The following is a 20,475-nucleotide window of genomic DNA, read 5'->3' as shown; positions in this document are numbered from 1 at the left end:
ACAGGTAGAATAGGTGCACAACCGATGTGAAGAAAGACCCTTACTATGATATTTGCATTTCTCGCATTTGGCCAATTTGACGCACATTTATATACGGAAAATAATAAAAGAAAAGCAAAAATATTTGGTCTGTGGCAGTACTGCAAGAATCTACCAATTTTCACTATTTTTTTTCGCTAACATAAAGGAAAAAATGTTATCTTAGTAAAAAATAATAGCTTCTTGCAGGTTCTGGAACAGAGCGTTTATATTTTGTACAATCAAACCTTGAAAAAGTTACCAAACCAAAAACGAAGTTACCAATTTACCAACCGCATAAAAAGTTACCAAATTTGGTAATATTCTACCAACTGTGGCAACCGTGATTCCACATTTATTAATTCCACTCAACTTCTCACGAGATGAGAAACTAAAGCTGAGAACACATTCAACGTTTGGGTAAAGTTTTGTGTCGTTTTGGCCGTTTTTACACTGTTCGGCATGATGCCGAAAAATTAAAAATTGTGTCGGCGTCGCCCTGTTGGTGTTGCTGTTTTTTCTCAACGCCCAACACAAAACTTTACTCAAACTATGGATGTGTTTTCAACTTAAAAGATAGGATGTCTCTCGATACTCAATCCGTTCCCTCACTTTTTTGAAAATTTGTGCAAAAAGTAGGGGAACAAAACATGGTAGAAACGTCAAAAAACTATGGAAGAAATGTTAAAATCAGCGTTCCACAAGCCAATTAGAAGCCAGTAATCATGTTACAACCTTTTGTTCGGCAAAGTTTGTTGTGTAAAAAATATTTAAAGATAATGCATTTTGTAACTTTTTTGATTACGGGAAAAATGTGCAAAAGTGGTAAAATTTGTAAAAAAAAAATAGTTCTGTTAATGTCACTAAAGACCTCGACACAATAGGTCTCTAATCAATAACTCCGTTTAGTGCACATGCAAAAAATGTAAGTGATGCCAAGTTTTCTTTACAAATTTTCATGTGGTTGTTGTTTTAAACGCGTGACGCGCCTCAACGGACCGATTGTGCCGAGCGCTTGATAGTCATTTCATGTCACTCGATGACACAATAAAAAGGTCAAATTAAATTTAACTTAACCGCGACATCCAGATTAACGCTCGCCGTTTCTGTGAAAAACAAAACATGGCATCACTTACGAAATGTTCATGTGGTTGTTGTTTTTAACGCGCAATAATACAATGAATTGCTGTAGCAGCATGGTACAATTACAAAGGTAGATGCCTCAGCCCAGCTGATCGAATCTAAAACGTCAACGTCAGCATGTCTACACTTCATAGACAAACACAAGCGATAAAAAGAGACAACAAGAGACCATTTGGCCAAAATTTTGACAGTTTACATTACAAAAAAAGTTGCTGTGTTGTAGAAATTCGCCGATGCATCTACCTTTGTAATTGTACCATGTGTAGTAGGAAACTCGATCTATGAACACCTAATTTCATGGCATTGGTTTGACTAATGCCAGACTGTGAAACTGGCACTGAAAATTTTCATATTTTACAGGGGTTTTTAGATCGAATTACCCGCTACAAGCAATATAGTAAAGTGACTTTAGTATGGAACTCGATCTAAGAGCGCATAATTTCTTGAAATTAATTTCACTGTCTGCAGGGGGTCTTTCCTTTACAGTTGGGCAATCTGGTTCCTGGAGCGGATCGATCTTTGTAGTTTCTTTTCCCAAAAGGAACTAGTTCCTTAATATAGTTCCATAGTTCCAAATATTTCCGATAGCGATATAGTTCAATGAATCTCTTTCTACATGGTTCTTTCTGTTTCCTTCGTTCCAAATATTTCCGAGACCCATATAATTCAATGAATCTTTCTCTTCTTTCCTTCGTTCCAAATAGTTCGGAGAGTGAAGCAGTTTAACAAATCTTTCTTTTTGTTATCATCTTATGATGGATGAATTGACATACAAGAATGTTGATTTTACAATGATGAGCGAACCGAACGGGAAAGATAGAAGTGAAGCGCTCTGCACATACGACGCGTTGAGCGTCGCGTTACAACAACCACATGAAAACTTCAAGAACAAACTTGGCATCACTTACACATTTTTCATGTGGTTGTTGTTTTCAACGCGCATCGCGTCGCACAACGGACCGTATGTATTTGGCCCACGAGTGTGGAATTAAAGAAAGAAAATGAAAGGAATTATAGCTTAGTTCCAGTACTAAAAAGTTTTTACACATTTGGCACACTTTTACCCGAAATGCGTTCCCGTACAACAAAAAAGATGCAAAATGTTCACTTTTCTTTGAACAGAAATGGTGCTGAAAAGCTTTCGCTTTAGAAACTTTTTACACGACAAATTTGAGCGAGCAAAAATGTGCAACATGTTTGCCAGCTTCTGATTGGCTAACACGCCGACTTTGTCATTTGTTCCAGATTTTTTGACATTTCTGCAATTTTTTCCGTTCCCGTACATTTCGGAAAAATTTGTGCTTTTTACTCATTTTTGACAGTTATCTCTTTTGCACATTTTACCATTAGAAAAGTACTGGAACGGAGTTTATATGTACAACTGGAACTATATGAACTAAGGGAACTATATAAATGCAAGAGCCGGATATAGTTCCAATAGTTCCTTGTTCGGAATAGATCCTTGGAACTAGTTCGTTCCGTTCGACTTTGATATTTGTTCCAGATTTTTTTTTGACATTTCTGTCATTTTTCCCTTCCCGTACATTTCGGAAAAAATGTGTGCGTTTAACTCATTTTTGACAGTTCTCCCTTTTGCACATTTTACCATTATAAAACTACTGGAACGGAGCTTATATGTATGACTGGAACTATATGAACTTAAGGAACTATATAAATACAAGAGCCGGATATAGTTCGAATAGTTCCTTGTCCGGAATAGATCCTTGGAACTAGTTCGTTCCGGAACTACACAACTCTAGTTTCCTTAAAAACCGTTCCAGTGAGACCTTCGACTTTGCGATGGTCCTTCTTTTGACAACTATTTGTATAAAAATCTCTAAAACATATCAAGAAGCAGTTTGTCTCGACATTGATTTGAGAGGAAAATGTCAAAATTAGCTTTTCAATTGATTTCGCGAAATCTGATTTTTTAAATTGAAGGTTATAATGTAAAAGTCTTGTATTCCATTTTGGATTTCAATATTGTTTCCCAAATCCATACACGAACTATTCCATCAATATTCTATCTGTTTTAGACTACTTTAAATACTTTTTTTTTTCATAATTTACCTCCGTCGAAAATTTCAGAATATAAATGCTGAAATTTCGTAAGGTAAATAACCTCTACCCTGCACTCTCATTGGCAAAAAATATGACATAATTTCTTAAATAAACATTTGCTTTTGCGGAAAAATATCGATATTATGACGTGGGCTACTTTCCAATACTTAGTCGAAATACAATAACAATGTTTTGTGTATTTTTATGCAGACATTCTATGACTTTTGTTAAAGATATAAATATATTTTATATACAGACAACCCAAGGAAAATATATTTTTAAAATATGTATTCCTAAATTATGTGCGTATTTTCCAACAAAATAAAATTTTGGGAAAATCATGGGGAATTTTTTTATTATAGATATTTTGTTAGGAATTCCCACAAAATAAAACAAAAATTGCATGCCGTCCATCGTATTTGAAAAATAATTTTCAACATTTTTTTTCTCCTTTAAAAAATAATTATTCTACAGGTCGTCGTATGTGTTACTTTCCAACAACACCATATGCCGCAAAGAGTATTAATCCAGCAGGTATTACAATTGTCGTCTAGTTTTCAAATGTGTGTGTGTCTGATTCTTTTCATTCATACCAAGAATTCGTTAAATTCAATCAGAAATTATTTTTTCATTGATTCACAATTTCTAGAGGCGTTGCGTTTGTTTCAGCTACATTTGGTGATGTTTATAAGTGATGCATGAATCTGTGTGGTATTTGTTATGATAATTTTGTCGTTTGCCACATAAAAAGTCTACGATTATATTTTCTTCAGTGTAAACATGTATATTTTGTTGCATGCGTCAACAAAATGTCGCGTATGAACTAGAGCTGGCAAAAAATCGATGGCACTATCGATAATATCGGTTATGTGTGTGTAAGAAAGTAATTCAATAATCACACGTACACATTTTTCGGTAAAATACAATTTAGTTTTTTTACATTTTTATAAAATTAAAGAAGTTGTTTATTCTCCTTTACATTTCTGTGAACTACTTTTGCATAATTTCAAGAAATTCATTGACATTTCCGCCATTTTCATCTCCAAATTAATGGCGATGACAACTTAACGATAATATCGATTGCTATCGATACTATCGTTAATTTGTCATCACCATTAATTTGGAAATGAAAATGGGGAAATGTCTAAGATTTTGTTGACATTTTGCACAAGTACTTCACAGAAATAATAACAATTGTTTTTATTTAATAAAAATGGCCCAAAAATGCAATAAAACCCTTTTATTTATAACAAAATACTAATACTGTTTTTTCACAACTACTTTCTCACGTCCACAAAACCGAATAACCGCGTAATTTCTATAGATTTTAGGTTAGGGATTTTTAGTCCGATAATATCGATAGACAAAACTATCTATCGATATTGAATTTTTAAAAAATAATCGATATTATCGATAGTGCCATCGATTATTTGCCAGCTCTAGTATGAACCGTATTTGCAGCATCAATCTAGTCCATAGCCGACCAAGAAGAGCGAGCGCTTAAATTGTTTATGTGTGGGTAAAATTACACTGACAGAACAGAACAGGGTGATGATTTTCATATTGAGTATGAAATGAAAAACACAGGAAAAAAGTTGTCACGGCGTGTTAGCGTTCAGAGCCAAACATATGGTCTGTTCCTTTACTTTTAAAAATGGTAACAGTGGCAAGAAATGGTAAAAGTGGTGAACTGCTATCATATAAATTGTATGCTTTTGAAAGTAAGGGAACACTTTGCGGGTAAAAAGTGGTAAAAACTGGTAACCTCTGGCACGTAAAGGAACACGACTATAGTGGTGGGTTTGTGGGTTCGAATCGTTGGCTTTCCTTTTTCATTTGCATTATAGATCATAAAAAAAGCTCGATTAATAAATTAAAAAAAAATTAATACTAAAAATGATCTTCGCCTAAAAAGGCAAAATTTTCAAATAGAAAAAATATATTGTTGGCGCGTTCGCTTTGTATGACTAAAATTAAAAATAATATGCAGTGAATCACAGTCAAAAGTTTCTTTTATTAAAACTGCGATTGCTAAGAGTTGATTAATGATTGCGATTTCGTTCTTTTTATATTTGTACATTAGGGTCTTAACTTAAATATAATAAAATAAAATTAACGAAATTCGGGTAAATTTAGATAAAAAAATAAAAATTGTTAAACAACATCGATTTCAACCGCACAGTGAAAATTATCAACTCATATTATTTTTTTCGCGCATTTCCTGTCATTAAATGATATTTTGTATGCGTATTATAATGACGCCTAAGGTAAGATGGATATACAGTTGAACCTCGATTATCCGTGAATCGATTATCCGGGAACCTCCATTATCCGGGATAGAAAAGAAGTGTTGGTATTTTTCCATTTCCTGTATTTTTCGTTATAAACGTCATTATCCGGGAGAAAAACACAGTTTCCAATTAATTTGATTAAGTAAACAAAAGGCAAACAAAAGAAAACTGGAAATTCTCCCGCATTACACAATTTGTAATACCATAAATTACAAAACCCACGATACAAATTCAATTAAGATGAATCTGATGATGATGATATCGACACCTCCAAATAATAGTATGCTAAGTCTAAAAAGTGAGTTTTGCAGGAGAAGCTCTCAAAGTTTGGACATTTTTTTGAACTTCAGTACTAAGCTAAGTCAATATTTGTTTATAACTTCTGTTCGGATTGACCGATCATTACCAAAATTAGACAGAATTTCAGTTAAAGGACGTTAAATATAAAAATGTAAAGAACTTGAAAACATGCTAAGTCGACTTAGCATACTATTGTTTGGAGGCGTCGATATTATGTATCTTTCTAAAATTTGGTGGATTACCTTAACAGATATAATCAAAATTACCGAGTTTATTATTATTGCACATTATTATGTCATTTTTACTTAAAAATATGTTCAAAAGCTGCATAAAAACATTACCTCCATTATCCGGGAAAATCGATTATCCGTAATGCCTCCGGTCCCGACCATCACGGATAATCGAGGTCCGACTGTATGTACATTTTTTATTGTTGCATTGCAGACGAGGCATTCTGCGTCATAAAAAATATTAATACAAAACAAAAAATCATTTTCAAATTCTTCCCTCCACATATTTGCTGTACAACTGCAAAATCTTTTCAGTGTACCCAAAAAAAAAACAAATAAAGCGGCATCAACCTGCTTGCATGACATTCAGTACAAAACTGAAGTAAAAAAATCAAAACATTTGCTCTCTTACTTTGCGTTCGGGTCACGTGTGTGTGATTTGCCGAAAAACTTCGTAACCAAATCAATACCCACGAACGGGTTTGATCTAGTCCTTGCATACTCTTATGTTACACGCTAAAACTTTCTTCTTTCCCATTATTTTGGCGTTCATAGATCGAGTTCCATACAAAAGTAATTTTATAAAATTACTGTAATGGGGAACTCGACGTAAGAACGCTAAAATAATGGGAAAGTTTCAGCGTGTAACATAACTCTTATGTTACACGCTAAAACTTTCATACGAAACTTTCCCATTATTTTGGCGTTCTTATGTTACACGCTAAAACTTTCATACGAAACTTTCCCATTATTGGCGTTCTTAGGTCGAGTTCCCCATTACAGTAATTTCATAAAATTACTTTTGTATGGAACTCGATCTATGAACGCCAAAATAATGGGAAAGTTTTGTATGAAAGTTTTAGCGTGTAACATAAGAGTAAGATATATTTATAGGACACACGAAGTTGATGTATGACGCCGTTGAAATAGTAGGGTTCACTAAGTTGAGTTATGACGACGGCACACAAATTGAATTGCGATGCCGTTAAACAAGGGCTAGCAAAATCGAGGGCTAGCAAATACTGTTATGGGCACATATAAGAAAGTAATAAATAAGAAAAGTTAAAAATTAAAGTTCAGTAGTGCGATTCTGTATTTAGTTAACGACAAAATTACCAAGTCGGCCAAAATAAAGTAGTCGCTAACCTCTACCGATACAGCAAGTGTTGTCAACTTTTATTTCAAGTTTGCATTCATAATTTTGCGTTTCAATTTTCCGATTTTTGTCGGCAAAGGCAAACAAAAGTTACAGGATCCCAAGTAGTTGTAGTAGTACTTGTTCGTGTCCCGGAATGCCTGCTCCTGATTCTTTTGGTCGGTGCCGGGATTGAGAGTAACCCCGGACCATGGTTCTGCACCGTTTGTCAACGTCTCATCCACCATAGGTCGGTGTCAATGAGATGCAACGGGTGCCAAGGATGGGTGCATTTCAGGAACTGTTCAGGCCTCACCTACCTGAGGGAGTATTACGACAGGGTTTATGTTGCCTCGTGCTGCGCCGATATAACCCCAGTGAGTCTTCGTCATCAACATCATCGGATTATGAAACTCCCCCGCAATCTCCCAGACAACAGTATCAGCAGCAGCCATTAACACCGCGTATTGCTGCTGTCCCAGATCCTGAGGATGTAACATTCTTGCAGTTTAACTGCGATGGTCTTCGAACCAAGATCAATGAGATCGTGGACTTTATGAGTCGGAGAAATATTATAGTCGCGGCGACCCAGGAAAAGAAGCTGAGCAACAACTGCAGTCTTCGGAGTTGTGATGGATACAACGTTCTTCGCCAGGATCGTACGAGAAGTGGGGGTGGAGGGCTTGCATTCCTACTGCACCAGTCTGTCCAATACAGACCTATCTCGCCTGAGCTAGACTCTAGGGACCCATACTTGGAGTGTATGGTGGGGGTAGCGGTAAGGTGTGGATTCGCCGAGATAGAACTGCTGAATGTGTATATCCCGCCGGTAAATAGCTGTGCCCCGCGTTATTTGCCTAACATCAGGCCTCTGTTGCGGGGTGATAACCGGCTGGTCCTAGGGGATTTCAATGCACATCACGAGTTATCGCATTCAGCTCTAGGGATTAGAGGAGACTGCCACAGTTCGCCTGACATATCCATCGTGTCACCTGGTCTAACGAATGACGTGACACGGCAACCCGTCATTTCCCTTGGGTCGGACCATCTCCCAATCCTCATCTCCATAAACAGACCACCAGGCTTCATAACCTCTGAACGCCGCACTTTCATTAATCATGGAAAAGCGGATTGGCAAGGTTTCAGAGAGTTCACTAATCAACGCTTCAGAGAACTGCCCAGTCCCTCTGATGTTCGAGTAGCAGAGAGGAAGTTCCGAGACATAATCACTGCTGCAGCCGCTCGCTTTATCCCTGCTGGTCGAATACCTGAAATAAGATCCAATTTCCCAGCAGAGGCGACGGGATTAGCTAATGAGCGTGATGAGCTTCACCGTACGAACCCTAACGACCCCAGAGTCAGGGAACTGACAATGGAAGTCAATAGATTAGTCAGTGAACACAAGCGGAAAAAGTGGCTAGAACATCTGAAGTGCTGCAAAATTGGAGCCGGCTGTAATAAATTGTGGACAACGGTTAAGGCGCTATCGATCCCTGGTAGGAGAGACGATCGGACATCTGTCACGTTTAACGGCGTGACCGTGACAGATCCGAAGAGGTGCGCTGGCTATTTCTGCCGACAATTTATCGAGCACCCCGATAGCGACCGGGCGAAGAGAAGTGTTTTGCGTCGTTTGCGATCTCTTCCAGCCGAGGAAGAACCGCCACAATTTACGATGGATGATGTTGCAGATGTTATCCGAGGCGCAAAGTCATCCAAAGCGCTTGGACCTGACGGAATTTCTATGGTGATGCTAAAACAGCCGGATGACCCAGGAGTCGAGTATTTAAGTAAGGTCCTCAACTTATCGCTAGCCACCCTAATTGTTCCCGATGCCTGGAAGATGGGCAGGGTGGTCCCGCTGCTGAAACCTGGCAAAGATGCCAGTAAAGTTGAGTCGTACAGGCCGCTTTCGCTTCTATCACCAGTAGCAAAGATACTCGAGGCATTACTCCTCCCCAGCATCAGAACGTGTTATCCAGTTGCAAATCATCAACACGGGTTCCGGAAGCAGCACAGTACCACAACAGCACTGCACGCCATTTCCACATATATTGGACGAGGACTCAACCAGGACAAACCATGTCACAGAACAGTGATGGTAGCATTGGATCTGACCAAAGCGTTTGATGCGGTCAGCCATGCTAGGCTGTTCGAGGATATCGAGAATACTACCCTCCGGCCTTGTCTGAAACGCTGGGTCATCAACTATTTGTGTGGTCGCCAGTCATACGTGGAATTCAGAGACAGGAAGTCCAAACCCCGTAGAGTTAAGCAGGGTGTTCCCCAAGGAGGGGTGATATCTCCGGAACTGTTTAACCTCTACCTCTCTGCAATTCCACGCCCTCCCGACGGCATTGAGTTCATTACGAACGCGGATGATTGTACACTCATGGCGTCAGGTCCCACATACAACGCGATAGGTCGGTCTGTGGTAAGCTATGTGGCGCCAGCGTGGTTTGCTAACGTAAGTGATACGCAATGGGATAAACTACAAATCTGTCAGAATCCTGCCCTGAGAACAGCTACAGGGTGTCACCTCATGTCTGCAGTGGACCATTTACATGAGGAGACAAAGATCCTTCCTGTGAGTCGTCACAACAGGATGTCGACGATGCAGTACTTGCTTGGATGCTATAGGCAATACCACCCAAATCACCATCTGGTGGATATGCCTGAACCCCCCAGGAGAGTTGGGGAAGATTATAGAGATCTAGAGAGAGAGAGAGGTCCAAAGATATAAAAGAGAACCTCAAGATCAACGTGCATACCAGGCAGGTTTAAGAGACATTCATACTGATGCGGTTGCAGAGGCTCCGGCAGCCTACAGTGTGAATATAGTACTCGAAGATCACTCACCACCCGTGGCAGGGAAAGAACAACAGCTGCCAAGACAAACGAGAGTCGTGTTGGCGCAACTTAGATCTGGTTGGTGCAGCCGCCTCAATTTTTACTGGGCCAGGATTGATGACACGCGGAATATCTGCCCAGCATGTGGCACCGGTCCGCATACTACGCAGCACCTGTTTAACTGCCCAGCCAACCCGACTGATTTAACTCCTCTCTCTCTTTGGACTAATCCAATTCAGGTGGCGTCCTTTCTGAGCTTGGAGCTGGTGGCAGAGCCGAATCAATAAAAAAAAGATTTACATGTACTTGTAGAAGCTGCTACAACAACAACAACAGAATCCCACTACAGGTTAAACTTATCAAAAAATAATGTAAAACATTCTTGTGCAACGTTTACACACCATAGATATAGTGAAATTACTATGTCGAGTTGTGACTACGTCGCACACGTTGAATCGCAACGCCGTTAAATAACAAGGGTTGACGAATCGAAAAAGTACTGTATAGGGCACACTAGTTCAAGTGATACTTATCAATAAGTAATAGAAAATAGCTTATTGTTCAAGGTTTAGGATTTACTAAGTCCAGTTATGACGACGACATACAGGTCGAATTGCTATGGTCCCAGTCCACACTAGACAGATTTCAGTGAAATAATTTAATGAAATTAGGAGTTCTTAGATCGAGTTCCACACTGCAGCAATTTCATAAAATTACCTTCGTATGGAATACGATCTAAAAACGCATAATTTCATTAAATTATTTCATTGAAATCGCTTTAGTGTGGACAGGGACATGCCGTTAATGAACAAGGGTAGGCGAAATCGTAAAGCCACTGTATAGAGCACCCTAGTTCAAGTTCAAATCATCAAAAAAAGAACATAAAATGTTTCGTTGTGCAAGGTTTACACACCGTAGAAATATTGTGGTTTACTAATGTGAAAAAGTGTCGCCCCTTTATCTCTTCTCATTATATTTACATTTTATGCTACTGTAAGTTCAACATGCATCATTTATTGCATGAATCTGATCAGATGTCATTTCATGTAAACCATATTTGTAAAATGTAGGGATCTCGCAATCGTTCACAGACATATGGAAATACAAAGTGGTGAGGTGTAAAAGAAATGAGAACAAGTGTTTCTCTTTTATCCCCGCTCGCTATCAAAGTCGTCTCTTCATTCATTCAACAAAACTTTGTGTCTGAAAAAACAGCTGATTTCTCATGGATGCTTTTGACTTTGTGATTTTGTTAAAGTGACATGTGTTTACATTTGTATTTGTAAATGTTTTATACTGAACTTAATATGTTTTGTATTCTTTTTTCTCCCTTTTAGGCAAAAATCTGTACAACAATGAACATGTAGCAATAAAAATGGAGCCAATGAAGTCAAAGGCTCCTCAACTACACTTAGAGTATAGGTTTTATAAACTATTAGGATCACATGGTAAGTCAACTGGATTTATTTACTACATACTTGCATTTATTGTTTTTGTTTTAGCAGTAAAATTATTTGTATTACATTTTTGTGTTTTTTATGCATACAACAAAGAAAAGATATTTATTTGAAAATTCTGTTTGAATCAAAAGAAAAAAATTACATAAACAGGTCATTACAATTTGTTTAGAACGAATAAGAATTGAACTGAATTTGCTGGAAAAAAGTCCATAATTGCTTTGCTGTAATTTCTTGCAATTTTCTGCAAATTGTAGTGACCTTTATGTAGTTTTTTTCTCTCTCTCATTTTCTCCCAAAATCATTGAAAACAAAAAAAAAACATTTCTCCTAATACCGCATAACTTTTGTTCCAACATTTTTCTTGTGCTAATCCTATTTTTTTTTTGAAAACAAATGCTTTTTTATTTAAAATTTATATATTTTGTATTTGTTATCCTCTATACATTATTTATACTACATAACTCTATATATAGAAATATTCAAATATATATTATATAATGTTACTAACTTGTTTCGCTTAAAAAAAAGAAAATTTTGTTGACGTTAATCCATCCATGCCCCCTTTAGAGAAACTTAGAAAACAAATAATAATAATAAAAAAGAAATCAAACATTTCAAACTAAAACAACCCTCCCCCATTTTAGAATATCATTTTTTTTTGCTGCACCGTTACCACCTTTAAACGAAACAACGAAAACGTTAATGAATTTGTGTTCTTCTTCAATTCAAAATGTGAACAAACACCTAATGTTGTTGTCTTCCTTTTCTTCTTCTACATACAAACATTACATACATACATATATATGCAGATTATATATGTATATTTCATTATCGTAAATATATGTATACATAGTTACATATAACTCAAAATAAAGAAAGATTTTTCTCTAGCATATTTTACGCGCGGAGGTCGGTGCTTAAACTTTTTTCTTCTCTAATTTTTTTTTAAATAAAATGAAAATTACAACAAAAATGCTATAATTAGAAACTAAATCAGAAAAAAACAATTACACAAATACACATCAATTTGTTATATACTAAATGTTATGTTAATATTTTTTTATATAATAATCATTATTATTTTGTTTTAATTTTTTAATTACCGAAATTTGTAGTGAAGTTTTAAAAGAAGATTGTTGTTATTGTAATTGTTAATTATTTTGTAATATGCATTATTTACTGTTATATTTAAAGAAAAAACATTGAATAATAACTTTTTGTGGCATTTTTTTTTTTTTTGTGAAAATCGGCTATCAAACGAAACCAATCTTGTGTTCCCTACGTTCTTCTGGGCCAAACACAATTGATTTATGACGCCATTCTCTCAAGTGGAGTTATGACAATGGCACGACAGTTATATTGCACCGCCGTTAAATAAAAAAGGCAAGCAAAGTCGAGGAAGTACTTTATAGGGTACACAGTTTATGTTGCAATTATTAAGAAAGTATTTTTGAATAACATTTTATTGAATAATTACTTTTTGTGACGTCTTTTAGTATAAATCTGCAGTAAAAACCAAACCAATCTGGTGTTCCCTACTTTCTTATAGGACACGCACAATTGATTTATGACGCCATTCACTAAGTGGAGTTATGACAATGGCACGACAGTTATATTGCGCCGCCGTTAAATAAAAAAGGCAAGCGAAGTCGAGGAAATACTTCATAGGGCACACTAGTTTATATTGTAATTATTAAGGAAGTATTTTTGAATAACATTTTATTGTATAATTACTTTTTGTGACGTCTTTTAGTTTAAATCTGCAGTAAAACAAAACCAATCTAGTGTTCCCTACGTACTTATAGGCCAAACACAATTGATTTATGACGCCATTTCCTAAACGGAGTTATGACAATGGCACGACAGTTATATTACGGCGCCGTTAAATAAAAAAGCAAGCGAAGTCGAGGAAGTACTTTATAGGGTACACTAGTTTATGTTGTAATTATTAAGAAGTATTTTTTCAATAACATTTTATTGTATAATTACTTTTTGTGACGTCTTTTAGTATAAATCTGCAGTAAAACAAAACCAATCTAGTGTTCCCTACGTTCTTATAGGCCAAACAAAATTGATTTATGACGCCATTCACAAAGTGGAGTTATGACAATGGCACGATAGTTATATTGCGCCGCCGTTAAATAAAAAACGGCAAGCGAGGTCGAGGAAGTACTTCATAGGGCACACTAGTTTATGTTGTAATTATTAAGAAAGTATTTTTGAATAACATTTTATTGTATAATTACTTTTCGTGACGTCTTTTAGTATAAATCTGCAGTAAAACAAAACCAATCTAGTGTTCCCTACGTACTTATAGGCCAAACACAATTGATTTATGACACCATTCACTAAGTGGAGTTATGACAATGGCACGACAGTTATATTGCGCCGCCATTAAATAAAAAAGACAAGCGAATTCGAGGAAGTACTTTATAGGGTACACTAGTTTATGTTGTAATTATTAAGAAAGTATTTTTAAATAACATTCTATTGAATAATTACTTTTTGTGACGTCTTTTAGTATAAATCTGCAGTAAAACAAAACCAATCTAGTGTTCCCTACGTACTTATAGGCCAAACACAATTGATTTATGACGCCATTCTCTCAAGTGGAGTTATGACAATGGCACGACAGTTATATTGCGCCGCCGTTAAATAAAAAAGGCAAGCAAAGTCGAGGAAGTACTTTATAGGGCACACTAGTTTATGTTGTAATTATTAAGAAAGTATTTTTGAATAACATTTTATTGAATAATTAATTTTTGTGACGTCATCTAGTATAAATCTGCAGTAAAACAAAACCAATCTGGTGTTCCCTACGTTCTTATGGGCCAAACACAATTGATTTATGACGCCATTCACTAAGTGGAGTTATTACAATGGCACGACAGTTGTATTGCGCCGCCGTTAAATAAAAAACGGCAAGCAAAGTCAAGGAAGTACTTCATAGGGTACACTAGTTTATGTTGTAATTGTTAAGAAAGTATTTTTGAATAACATTTTATTGAATAATTACTTTTTGTGACATCTTTTAGTATAAATCTGCAGTAAAACAAAACCAATCTAGTGTTCCCTACTTTCTTATAGGACACACCATGGTACAATAATATATAAGGTAGGCCACAGCTAACAGCTGATTAATTTTTTATACCCTCCACCTTAGGATGGGGGTATATTAAGTTTGTCACTACGTTTGTAACTACTCGAAATAATCATTGTAGACCCCACAAAGTATATATATTCTTGATCAGCGTGCAATTCTACATCGATATAGCCATGTCCGTCCGTCTGTCCGTCTGTCCGTCTGTGGAAATCACTCTAGCGTCCGAACGGATTGACGTAGGTTGATGAAATTTTGGGAAAATATGTTATATTTACGTAGGACTTTTGGTATTGAAAGCGGGCTATGTAGGTCCACGCTTTCGTATAGCCCCCATACAAAATGACGCGTGACGCGTCGTCGTTTTAAGGAATTTTTAAGATATTTGGCCCATTTTACCACCGAATTGGTTGTAATTTGGTACTTTGTGTCTCCAGAGGCCAAATAATATTCCTACCAAAGTTGGGTTATATAGGTCCACGTTTTGGTATAGCCCCCATATAAGGCCCCATATAAAGTACGCGTCATTTTAATATATTTTGAATGTATTAGACCCATTTGACTACAGAATTGGTTGTAATTTGGTATTTTGTGTCTTCAGAGGCCAGAAAACATTCCTACCAAAGTTGGGTTATATAGGTCCACGTTTTGGTATAGTCCCCACATAAGACCCCTTATAAAGTACGCGTCATTTTAATATATTTTGAATGTATTAGACCCATTTGACCAAAGAATCGGTTGTAACTTTGTATTTTGTGTTTCCAGAGGCTAAGAAACATTTCTACCATAAAATGTTTATATAGGTCCACGTTGTGATATAGCCCCCATAGGACGATATCTTCCGGTTTTCGGTATTTTGAAGGTTTTAGCCTCATTATCACACCGATATGGCTGAAATTTGGTATTTAGTCTTCTTTAGGCGTATAAAACTTTCCCCCAGAAATTTGTAGGTATAGGTCCACGTCGTCATATAGCCCCCATAGAACGGTACCTTCCGAATTTCGGTATTTTGAAGATTGTGGCCACATTAATCCACCGAAATGGCTGAAATTTGTGGTGGAGGGTATAAAAAGTTCGGCCCGACCGAACTTAACGCTTTTCTTACTTGTTTTTATTGTATGGCCTATTCTGTCAATGGCAGGGTTGACATTTTTTACTGTTGTTGACATTATGCAATTATAAAGGTAGATGCATCGATGAATTGTTCCAACAAAAAACTGATTTAACCACTATATCTTAAAAGTGAAAACAAGGACAAGAAATTTTATTCGCGTGGCTAAATAAAATTGTTGATTTTTATACCCTCCACCATAGGATGGGGGTATATTGAGTTTGTCACTCCGTTTGCAACTACTCGAAATAATCATTGTAGACCCCATAGACTATATATATTCTTGATCAGCGTGCAATTCTACATCGATATAGCCATGTCCGTCCGTCTGTCTGTCTGTGAAAATCACTCTAGCGTCCGAACGGATTGACGTAGGTGGATGAAATTTTGGGAAAATCTATTATTTGTACGTAGGACTTTTGGTATTGAAAGCGGGCTATGTAGGTCCACGCTTTCGTATAGCCCCCATACAAAATGACGCGTGACGCGTCGTCGTTTTAAGGAATGTTTAAGATATTTGTCCCATTTTACCACCGAATTGGTTGTAACTTGGTATTTTGTCTCCAGAGGCCAAAAAACATTCCTACCAAAGTTGGTTTATATTGGTCCACGTTTTGGTATAGCCCCCATATAACGCCCCATATAAAGTACGCGTCATTTTAATATATTTTGATTGTGTTAGTTCCATTTGACAACAGAAACGGTTGTAACTTTGTATTTTGTGTTTCCAGAGGCTAAGAAACATTTCTATCATAAAATGTTTTGTATCGGTCCACGTTTTGATATAGCCCCCATAGGACGATATCTCCCGATTTTCGTTATTTTGAATGTTTTTGGCCTCATTATCACATCGAGATGGCTGAAATTTGGTATTTAGTCTTCGTTGGGGTTAAAAAAACTTTCCCCCAGAAATTTGTAGGTATAGGTCCGCGCCATCATATAGCCCCCATAGAACGGTACCTTCCGATTTTCGGTATTTTGAAGGTTGTGGCCACATTAATCCACCGAAATGGCTGAAATTTGTGGTGGAGGGTATAAAAAGTTCGGTACGACCGAACTTAACGCTTTTCCTACTTGTTTAATATGCAAATAATACTTGCGAATGAACGATTTGTCAAGTATTGACATTTATTGAAATTTGTTTTAAAAGTACGGGAACGGAAAAATTACAAATATTGTAAAATTTCTAGCTGAAATGTCGCCGTATCTGCAAATCGGATGCCAGTAATCACGATGTTAGATTAGCCAAACTTTTCAAGTAGAAAATAAGAGAATGGCATTTTTGTTTTCCTATTTTTGGAACAGTTATCTAGCAATAATATTCTGGAGCATAAGGCCATGTTTATGTTATAGCCTTTTGAAGGGTTAACCTTCCTAATAAGGATTTATTTGACGTATACGCAAAGGAATTGACATTTGAAACCCAGTGTGTTTGTTAAATCCGGTTCATGGTGGAATAATAAGGTGTAACGCCAAAAACAGATGATCCTCATACCAGTTGTCAAAATGCGTTATTGTGATAAAATAAACAGTGAAGTTCTAAATTTCATATGTTTCTGTTAAACCGACTAACTATGCATATACATCTACCTTTATTATAGCTCCATGATATTTGACGTTTTAAGCCATGGGGTTGTTTTTTTCCGCGATTTTCATACCTGGGGCTGGATTCCTGTTCTATGAAAATTTTAAATGAAAAATATTTCCTTTATAATTTTTTTTATTTGACAGTTTTCTCCTTTATAAAAGTTTTCATTTCACATTTTCATAGAAACAGAATTGAGCCCCTGGCCTACTTCTACTTTATTATACCATGGGACACACACAATTGATTTATAAGGCCGTTCACTAAGTGGAGTTATGACAACAGCACAATAGTTGTATTGCGACGCCGTTAAATAAAATTGTTCGCCGTTACACATCAAGGGCAGACGAAATCGAAGGAGTTCTAGTTCAAGTTATAATTATCAAGCAAGGTTTACACGCCGTCGTAGTAGTAGGGTTCATTAAATGAAGTTATGACGACGGCACACAATTTGAATTGGGACACCGTTAAAGAACAAGGGTAGACGAAATCGAAGAAGTACTGTATAGAGCACTGTAGTTCAAGTTAAACTTATTAAAAAATAATATAAAATATTTTCTTGTGCAAGGTTTACACGCCGTAAATATACTAGGGTTTATTAAATAGAATTATGGTGACGTCACACAGTTTAAATTGCGACACCGTTTAATAAACATGGACAAGCAGAATAGAGGAAATACTATATAGGGCACACTAATTCGGATTTAAATTATCAACAAATAGTACAAAATGACTTGTGAAGTAGTGTTAACAAATACATCTACCTTTATTATTGCTCCACGTCATTTGACGTTTTAAGCCATGGCTACAGGGTTGTATTTTTCAGCGATTTTCATACCTGGCCTACCTCTACATTATTATACCATGGGACACACACTATGACGCCGTTCACTAAGTGGCCGTTGTCATGGCCCAAAAGTTGTATAGCGGCGCCGTTAAATAAAATTGCTACGCCGTCATAGTAGTAGGGTTCTTTAAATGAAGTTATGACGATGGCACACCATTTGAATTGGGACACCGTTAAAGAATAAGGGTAGACGAAATCGAAGGAGTAATGTATAGGGCACTGTAGTTCAAGTTAAACTTATTAAAAAATAATATAAAATAGTTTCTTGTGCGAGGTTTACACGCCGTAAATAGAATTATGGTAACGTCACACAAGCTCTGTTCCAGAACTAAAAAGTTTTTACAATTTTAACCACTTTTTACACATTTTGCGTTCACGTACACAAAATTTATAGCTCTGTTCCAGAACTAAAAAATTTTTACAATTTTTACCACTTTTACAGATTTTGCGTTCCCGTACACAAAATTTATATGAAAATCGTTTACGACTTTTACAACTTTTACCACTTTAAAAAGTACGGGAACAGGCCAACAATTTAAATTGCGACGCCGTTTAATAAACATGGACAAGCAGAATAGAGGAAATACTATATAGGGCACACTAATTCGGATTAAAATTATCAACAAATAGTATAATATGGCCTGTGGAGAAGTTTTAACAAAGTTTTTGGTGTACGAAAATGCTTTTCGGACATAATACTTGTACCACGTTGGGCGTCATTATTACAATATTGAACTGTGTCGAAACTTTGGACCTTAAATCAGGCATGACCAAAAAGAGAAGGCAGAAAATGTGAATGTATTCAAAATATTGGACACTTATAACAGTGTGTTTGTAATTTTGTATTCACGCAAGCTATAAAACAATAACAAATCAAAACATTTGTTCTCTTTTGTACGCTCTTTCCGTGGATTCGGGTCGTGTGCATGTAAATTGCCTAAAATCATCGGCACCGTCGTGCCAAATGTGATCATGCTTGCCTTAAATGCTGCAATTAAGTTTCAAATTGTTATTGTTCAATGTTTTTTTTTTTTTCTTATATACAGAAGATGTATTACAATTTGTTGTTATATCTAAACTATATATAAAACTGTATTGTATTATGTACTAAATAGTTTTAATAATATTTGTTTTTGTTAAAAGTTACAAAAATAATCAAATTCTTACAAATTTCATGGCTTCAACAAAAACTGGTATTAATGTTTATAAAATTGTTGAAGAAATTACTATAATTTACAAAAAAATAACTAAACAATTATTTTCATATAATCGCCAAACCATCAAATATGAACTCCTCCGTCATCCAATCACAACCATCCAACCATGTGAGATATTTAAGTGAATCACCATGTGATTTGTACAATTAATCGTCCAAATAATCTAAGAGCAGTGATGATGAACGATGATCTTCTTTCGAACACTCCAAAAGATTTTGAAATTTGTTTGATAGTATAAAACTATCAAAACCCACAACACAATAAATTCTAATACCAATTGAAAATATGTATTTTGTTTATTTTTTTTTTTTACTTTTTTGGAAAATATATATTTTCAATTAAAACATTTTATTGTAAATGTTTCCACTACATATATATGTATAAATATGTATTGACCACGAGCGGTTTATTTTACACAACTATTTTAAAAATAATTTATATTTATTTACATTTTTTTTTTGTGTGTAAAAAAATATAAAATATTTTTAAAATATGTTTATCTTTTTCCATTGATTTGTTTAACTATATATCTATACATATATACTTGTAATTATCTATATCATTCAACAAACATTATTTGTCATCACAACCCCCCCATATAGATAATTGTCCAGAGGGTATACCACGTGTCTATCATTTGGGCACTTGTAGTGGCCGTTACAATGCCATGGTATTAGAATTATTGGGACTGTCTTTAGAAGATCTCTTCAATATATGCAACCGTCAATTTTCACTCAAGACTGTACTGATGATAGCTAAGCAACTTGTAAGTTTATAATTCCACTCTATTATCCTATACATATTTTATTATTGTTATTAATAAAATATTTTATTTGTATTTAATTTTTTTGTTTGTTTAAACTTGGGGAAATATTTTCTTTCTTCCTCCACCGTGTGGGGAGAAAATATTTCCGTAATCAAAATTACCTAACATAACATTACACACAACACTATAGCGACAAAACAAAAATAATAGTCATATAACTAAATTTCCTTTTTAAAATCAATTTTTTGTGTTTTCTATTTAAAGAAGAAAAGAAACAAGGAGTCTCCTTTTTGTGTTTAACAACACACCACAAACTCCTTACTTTTTTTCTTCCTTAAAACCATTACCAACCAGTGTCTCA

The 20,475-nt window shown here is 35.7% G+C and overlaps 1 protein-coding gene across 50 annotated transcripts in view; it reads left to right on the top strand.

Moving 5' to 3' along the window:
- The window catches only part of gish (casein kinase I gish), a 187,592-nt gene that overhangs the window by 106,232 nt on the left and 60,885 nt on the right, over positions 1-20,475 (top strand). For 22 of the 50 annotated variants that reach the window (XR_012411302.1, XR_012411303.1, XM_073972847.1 and 19 more), the window contains one exon: positions 11,366-11,476. Coding sequence is in view for 36 of the 50 variants with exons in the window: in XM_073972847.1 (XP_073828948.1) it covers positions 11,366-11,476 (111 nt within the window). In the remaining 14 variants the exon portion in view is untranslated. Of the gene's footprint in view, positions 1-3,696; positions 3,757-11,365; positions 11,477-19,950; positions 20,115-20,475 lie in introns of all 50 variants that reach the window. The other 28 variants (XM_073972765.1, XM_073972624.1, XM_073972747.1 and 25 more) reach the window with 3 other exon arrangements.

This window comes from Musca autumnalis, unplaced genomic scaffold (assembly GCF_047663935.1).
Source record: "Musca autumnalis isolate F117 unplaced genomic scaffold, ASM4766393v1 scaffold_1, whole genome shotgun sequence".
Taxonomy (NCBI): Eukaryota; Metazoa; Arthropoda; class Insecta; order Diptera; family Muscidae; genus Musca; species Musca autumnalis.
This window is presented reverse-complemented; position numbering and strand designations above follow the sequence as displayed.